We start from the raw sequence: 7,780 nt of genomic DNA, 5'->3' as shown, positions 1-7,780 counted from the left end.
CGTCGACCAAGAAGACGGCCGCATCACTCATGGCACTGAGGCAGGAGCACAACGAGTCTCTAAAAGACTTTTATGCGCCGGTTCAACAGAGAAGCCTTGCAGATAACAAATCTAGATCCGTCGGCGGCCGTGAACGCTCTGCTATCGGGAGCTAAGTCAGATGACCTCAAACGATCAATAGCGCGGAAGACGCCGACTTCCTTGGCCGATTTGATCGCGAAGTCTGAAAAATACATCTCGGTAGAGGACACTGTGGCCGCTCTGAATAGAAAATACGGTGGCCAATCTAAAAAGAATGGGCAATCATCAAGCCAGAAGCACAGGCGAGAGGATGAACCACCCCGAAAGGATAGGAACCCAGTTCGAAGAGAAGAAAACTATACCCCGCTCAACACATCCAGGGCTAGAATCCTGGCTGCCATAAGAAATGAAGACTTCCTCAGGTGGCCAGACAAAATGTCTACTAATAGCAACAAGAGAGACAAGTTCAAATATTGCAGATATCACAAGGACCACGGGCACGATACCAACGAGTGTTGACACTTGAAAGAGGAAATCAAACTGCTCATTAAGCGGGGGCATCTGAGAAAGTATGTCAGGAATGGAGGCCAGGAAAAGAGAGAACCCTGAATTCCCAGTCAGGGTAGAAGAAAGAGTCCGCAAAGGTCGCCATCGGGGGGAAGCCGACCAAATCTCCAGCCTCGGCAAGTCCTCCAGCAATAGAGCTATCCTTCGAACCAACTGGGGTCATTACGACCATAGTGGGAGGGCCGGCCGCTGGAGGAACTTCCTCAGCTGCTCGCAGAGCCTATGCCCGCCAAGTCAATTCAGTGCACATTCCTGATAAGAAATTGAAAGCGGACAACACAATTTCATTCTCCGATGTTGATCTGAATGATGTGATCTTACCGCATAATGAGACCCTCGTCATCACCATGTTGATCGCCAACTTTGAGACGCCAAGAATCCTGGTCGACAATGGAAGTTCCGCGGATATCTTATACTACCACACCTTCAAGCAGCTGGGAATCAAAGACGACCTCCTGAAGCCTTCCTCCACGGAACTGTATGGGTTCGCAGGAGAGATCGTCAAGGTAGTAGGATCTATAGAGTTGCCGGTCCTCATGGGGAGCGCGCTGCCGCGAGCTACCGCAATGGTCGAATTCTTGGTAGTAAACACCCCATCAGTGTATAATGCAATTCTTGGGAGACCAGGGCAGAACTTGTTGAAAGCGATACCTTTAGCCTATCACCAAAAGATGAAATTCATCACCCCAAGAGGGCTCGGCAAAGTAAAAGGTGACCAGATTCGCTCTAGAGAATGATATGTCACCGCTCTTAAGGGGAAAAGGTCGCCAAAAGCGATGCCCATTGAAATACTGGACCTACGGGATAAAGCCCAAGCTGTCGTCAACAAGCCCGTGGAAGAACTTGTTCAAATCCCGCTGTACAAGGATCAGGCTGAGAAAACTGTGCAAATAGGATCATCGCTAGATGAAGTCAAAAGTCAGTTGAATCAATTTCTCAGAAGCAACGCTGATGTTTTTGCATGGACTCCGGACGATATGCCAGGTATTGACCCAGAGGTCAGTGTCCATAAACTCAGCGTGGACCCAACTTATAAGCCAATCACACAAAAGAAAAGACACTTCACCTCCGAATGACAAGCAGCTATTAGAGAAGAGGTTGAAAAACTTCTCCGAGCGGAGTTCATTTTGGAGATCAAATATCCCGATTGGCTAGCTAATGAGGTGATGGTGAAGAAATCCAACGGAAAGTGGAGAATCTGCATAGATTTCACTGATCTAAATAAGGCTTGTCCAAAAGACAGTTTTCCACTCCCCAGGATTAACCAGCTTATTGACTCCACATCAGGCCACGAGCTACTAACATTTATGAATGCCTTTTCAGGATACAACCAGATCAGAATGTACGAAGCAGACATCCCAAGGACATCCTTCGTCACCGATCAAGGGTTATATTGCTACCGAGTCATGCCCTTCGGCCTTAAAAATGCTAGGGCCACATATCAGAGGTTAGTCACTAAGCTTTTTTGGAACCAGATCGGCAGAAACATGGAGGTATATGTAGATGATATGCTCGTCAAGAGCAAGAAGAAAGTCGATCACATCTTAGATCTCGAAGAGACATTTCGGGTCTTAAAAGAATATAAAATGAAGTTGAATCCAATCAAATGTGCTTTCGGAGTTACGGCCGGCAAGTTTTTTAGATTTAAGGTCAGTCAGAGAGGGATCGAAGTCAACCCAGAAAAAAGTTCAAGCTGTTATAGATTTGGCTCCTCCTGCTACTATCCGAGAAATACAAAAGCTGACTGGAATGGTTGCAGCATTGGGAAGATTCATGTCAAAATCAGCAGAGAGATGCCTTTCTTTCTTTCAGGCTATCAAGGGAATAAAAACCGCCCCTTGGACGACCGAATGTCAAACAACATTCGAAGAGCTAAAGCAGCACCTCTCTTCACCTCCATTGCTCACTAAGCCCGAACCTGGAGAGGAGTTGATAGTATACCTGTCCGTGAGCCCTATAGCCTTGTTAGCAGTCTTGATTTGAGAAGATCATAGGCAGCAGAAACCAGTATACTACGTCAGTAAAGTATTGCACGATGCCGAGACGAGGTATACCAGAATGGAAAAGCTGGCATATGCACTGGTAATGGCAGCATGAAAGCTAAGGCTGTACTTCCAGGCGCACACTATCAAAGTGCTGACCGACCAACCACTGAGGCAAATCCTACACAAGCCCGACACCTCCGAACGACTAGTCAAATGGGCTGTAGAACTCAGTGTGTTTGATATCAGGTACTTACCTCGACCTGCGATAAAAGCACAGATCCTGGCCAATTTCGTAGTAGAGTGCATTCAACCCATGCGATCAGAAGAACAACAGGAAAGCCCTCAACAACTCTCAGGTGGGGATAATACAACTATGCCCGAGGGACAGGAAAACAGGAACAGCACGGAAAGCACTCAACCCCTCCAGGAGGGGATAATACAACTACTCCTGGAGGGCAAGAGCATGAGGAAAGGACCCTGAACCCCGAAGCACCGATGGATCCAGACAAGGACGACCGGCAAGATCCAGACAACGGTTGGGAACTCTATGCAGACGGCTCCTCCAATAAACAAGGGAGTGGGACCGGCCTCATTCTAACAGGACCCGACAATTTCATCGTTGAATACGCCATTCGGTTCGGATTCCGCGCATCGAACAACGAAGCCGAGTACGAGGCGTTGATAGCATGAATGAACCTAGCAATCCAGGTGCACGCAGATCCGCTTAAAACCTTCAGCGATTCAAAGTTTGTTGTCATCCAGGTGAATGGCGAATTTGAAGCAAAGGACTCAAGGATGGTCAAGTATCTTGCTAGAGTCCAACATCTCATAAAAAAGCTTCAGAGTTTTGAAAAAGAGCGCATCCCCTGAGAAGAAAGTACGAAAGCAGACGCATTATCCCGACTAGCAGCATCAGGGTACCTAGCGTTGGGACGCATATGCGTTGAACATATGAAGAAAGCCACCATTGAAACTGAGATCAAGGAGACAATGCAAGTAGAAAGGGAACCATGTTGGATGGATGAAATTATTCGATACATTCGAGATGGGAAGCTCTCGGAAGACAAAAAGGAACCACGTAGTGATCCAAAGAGCATCTCGTTTCAGCTACGATGGCCAAAACCTATACAAAAAATCCTACACATGTCCACACCTGAAATGCCTTCACTCCATCGATGCTAAATACTCCTTACAGGAGGTTCACGAAGGTATTTACTGCGAACACCTAGGGGGGAAGGCGCTGATCCGAAAAATACTTCTAAGAGGACTTTATTGGCCCACCTTAAGGAAAGACGCTCTAAATCTCGTCAAGAAATGTGACAAATGTCAAAAGTTTGCCCCTACTTCCGATCACAGCACCACTAGCTCCCATCACCAGTCCGATACCGTTTGCAGTATGGGGCATGGACATCTTGTGGCCTTTCCCTCAGGCGCCCGGGGGACGAACATTTGTAGTGGTAGCGGTGGACTACTTCACCAAATGAGTAGAGGCAGAGCCCATAGTGGAAATCACGGAAAAAAACATTCACTCTTTCTTCTGGAAATCAGCAGTGTGCCGGTTCGGCATCCCGGGGGTGCTCATCACAGACAATGGAACCCAATTCGACAGCAGAAAATTCAGAAGGTTCTGCGGTGATCTACAAATCGAACAGCGGTTCACCTCCGTAGCACATCCTCAAACTAACAGACAAACCGAAGTCACCAACCGAACCCTTCTCCAAGGAATAAAAAAGAAGCTAGACGATAGGTAAGGTCGATGGGCCGATGAACTTTACCACGTACTCTGGGCCTATCGAACCACTCCTAGGGGCCCAACAGGGGAGTCCCCGTTCAACCTGACTTTCAGAACTGAAGTTGTTATCCCCGTGGAGATCGGTGTTCCGTCCTCCCGTGTGCAACACTTTAACGAAGAACAGAACCATGAAGGCCTGAGGATGAACCTCGATCTCTTTGGTGAAGTAAGAGAAGATTCCCAGCTTCGAGTGGCAGCCTACCAGCAAAAGGTCGCCCAGTACTACAACTCGAAGCTCCGACCAAGGGACCACAAGGTCGGGGACCTAGTACTGAGAAAGGCAGCCGTTTCCCAACCTCGAAAAGTCGGTAAACTCTCCCCAACTTGGGAGGGGCCATACGAAGTAGCCCAAGCCATCCGACTAGGCAGTTATCGATTGGAGACCCTCGTAGGGCACTTGCTCCCACACACATGGAACTCCAAGAACCTGAAGAAGTATTATCAATAGCGATGCTCATGTTTTCTATATAGCCTTCAGTAAATAAGAATGTGATTGAGAAAGAAAATGTAAACACCCATGATATCAATGAAATGAAAGGAGGTTTATGATCATTGCAGACTTCTCAAAGAAACGGTAGATCTGGAAATTCTATTCCAGGTAACCAGAGAACCAGTCACTTGCTGACCCTCCCGAAAACCAGAGGACAACCTCAGGTTGGGAGAAGTAAGGCATGATGACAGGTTAGACAAATAATAAACCCGAGTTCTCAAACTAAGGTCAAACCAAAACATCCAACTTGGTCGTGGATTCAAATTCCAAGGACGATCTTGGAAGAACGCCAAGACCAAGTCGAGCGGGGTAGAAAAGTCATAAGACTCAAGAAGAAACAGGGGCGGGAGAAATCCAAAGGCCGCAGGTCCGTAAAAGCCCCCACATTCTAACGATGCGCAGAAATCTTAATCTGATCGACTAGGTCCTGTGAAGGCATGGTTGATCCGATTGGAACTATCCCCGTGATAAAGTAAATTGGCTTAGATGACAATCAAGCATAGATCGACAAGGCAATGAAATCACAAGACTTGGGCAAGTTCTAAATTCATTAAATACCAAGCCATGGAACATCCACCATGCAAAATCTAACAAAATTGCTCGAAAATAAAGCGGTCAAAACCTCACCCAATAGTTCATACAGGCCATGAATGGCCTACAAAGCCAAAACACAAAATAAATAAACCTCAACCGAGAAGCATGAAAATAAAGGCCTAAGAGCCAGGGGCCTCTTGATCATCAGGGAGGGAACTGACATCAACCCGCTTGTTGGAGACTAAGGGGGGAGCATGGTCATGCTCGGCGAACAGGCTCTCCCAAGTGATATCTTCAAAACCAAGATCAGTGCCCTGATACTACATCAGGATAAGACCTTTACATGCATCAAAAGCTTCGGCATATGCAGTAGAAATAAGGTCATCACACTCAACCTACTTCTCGTCCACGGCCTTTTTCTTGTCTGCCAAATGCTCTAAGGCTTGGTCATCCAACTCCCTTCGAATCATCTCATCCTAGGCATTCTTTAAGCTGTTGTACTCCTCAATCAGATTCTTTCTCGCCTCCCTCGATTATTTCAGCTTCGTAAGCAGCAGATCATTGTCTTTGTTGGCCTGGCCTAACTCTTTCTGGAGATCTATTATAGTTTCAGCAAACATGTTTGATTTCCTCTCCATATCAGCCCAATAGCAGTTCAACTGCAAACATAGACAGCAAGTAAGAAGACAACCAGAGCTACCAAAAGCAGTACACAACCAATTGGAAAGAGGATAAGAATAATTACCTGATAAATCGAGGCAAAACCAGACCCGAAGGCCGTATCAGCAACTGCTTTCTCAATGCGCATAGCATCCTTCTCTAGCACAACCTTCTTGAGTATTTCTCGGGCAACGTCCGTGTAAGCCCAAGGGTCTACTCTCCTATCTTGTTTTGATGATTCTAAACATAATTGATTATGCTCTTGAATACTAATCAATTTGCCTTGAAGTGTTGTGTTAAGCCCATAGGTTGATCATTGAAGGAACCAACGCACCACATGGTCATGCTTGAAGATGTACCACACAAGAGTCAAAGGAGCTAAGTGGAGCTCACATCATCTCTCAAGCAAGCATACACAAAATGGAAGACCAATTGAAGACCAAAGCTAAAGAGAAGTTGAAGGTTACATAGATTTCATTGTACATCTTTTCTCTTTAGATTTCTAAGTCAAGGCAAGGTTTTTCAAAAGAGTTTTCAAAAACACTTAAGAACTTAAATGGTTTAGTGAATGGTTATGTGGTGGACCAACATGTTGGGACCCTCATAAACATTCCAAATTATCTTAGGAATTGAGTTCCAAAAGCCCAAAATCAAATAGCAACAAAAATATAAAAAGTCTACTTATTTTAGGCTTCTCGGAACTCCGAGAGTTCCCTCGGAACTCCAAGAAGTGGTCCAGTAGTTTTTGACAACTTCTGGCCATTCTCTCGGAACTTCGAGAAATTTTCTCGGAACTCCGAGAAATGGTCCAGTAGAATTTCTCTTCTTCTGGCCGTTCTCTCGGAACTCCGAGAATTTGTCTCGGAGCTCCGAGAATGTCGCGACAACTCAAAATATAACCGTTGGTATTTGAATTAAAAATTGGTTTTTGATTTCTATAACCCCAAACGGTCATATTTTGTCAAGAGGCTATAAATACTCATTCAAGAGGATTATTTTCCTCTCTTGAATATTTAGAAAAACATCCTTAAGCATTCAAACACTTGCAAATCCTTTTAGCTTGAGAATTTGTTTTCTTCTCCCCAAACTTGCCTTGAAACTTGCAAATCTTTTTCAGTTTGGATTTAGGCTTTCACTTGGAACCTATATTGGAGAGCAATCAAAGGGACAACATTGTGCATCAAGCTTTTAAGAGAAGCCAAGCAAATCTTCATCTTCTTTTCTTGTAAAGGTGGCTAGGGCATCCTATCTTAATACCCTAGGGAGTATCGCTTAGAACTCGGCGAAGAAGGAGAGTCGGTGTAAAGGTGTCAAGGGCATCCTCATTTAATATCCCTTGGGAGTGTAATCGCCTCGGAGCCGGGCATCGTGGAAGTCTCACAATAGTGAAAATCCTTAAGAACGATCTTAAGAAGAGTGGAGTAGGGCTTTACCGGAACCACTATACATCGGTGTGTTCTTTCTTTGTCTTGCACTTTCATTCTTATTTTTGGTTTGGCAATTCATTTTGTTTTTTATCTTATTTGAACTAATCAAAATCTAATTAAGAGAAGAAAATTCAAATTAGGTTTAATAATTAATTTTAAAAAAGGTATAAATTAGTGTTTAAACCAATTCACCCCCCTCTTGTTTATTTCAATTGGTATCAGAGCCTCGTCTCTACTTTATTTAAAATCCTAACCGGTCTAGAGAAAAGATTCTAAAAATGGCAAACTACCCTCAACACCATGA

At 45.0% G+C, this 7,780-nt stretch overlaps 1 protein-coding gene across 1 annotated transcript; it reads left to right on the top strand.

The window, feature by feature from the left end:
• The first annotated feature begins 601 nt into the window (after positions 1–601).
• LOC143861381 (uncharacterized) lies at positions 602–1,325 on the top strand. The gene is made up of 2 exons (XM_077372304.1): positions 602–665; positions 763–1,325. The coding sequence occupies exons 1-2, from the start codon at positions 602–604 to the stop codon at positions 1,323–1,325; spliced, it is 627 nt and encodes a 208-aa protein (XP_077228419.1).
• Positions 1,326–7,780: the final 6,455 nt, after the last annotated feature.

Source organism: Tasmannia lanceolata, unplaced genomic scaffold (genome assembly GCF_043159265.1).
Source record: "Tasmannia lanceolata isolate RefF3 unplaced genomic scaffold, GAP_Taslan_0.1 ptg000037l, whole genome shotgun sequence".
NCBI classification, from domain to species: Eukaryota; Viridiplantae; Streptophyta; class Magnoliopsida; order Canellales; family Winteraceae; genus Tasmannia; species Tasmannia lanceolata.
The sequence above is the reverse complement of the archived record's forward strand: the minus strand, read 5'-3'. Positions and strand labels throughout refer to the sequence as shown.

Coding starts and splice junctions, on each gene's coding strand:
- LOC143861381 (XM_077372304.1), top strand. CDS start 602: ATGGAGGCCAGGAAAAGAGAGAACCCTGAATTCCCAGTCAGGGTAGAA. Junction 666..762: donor AGAAGAAAGAGTCCGCAAAG/GTCGCCATCGGG, acceptor TTACGACCATAG/TGGGAGGGCCGGCCGCTGGA.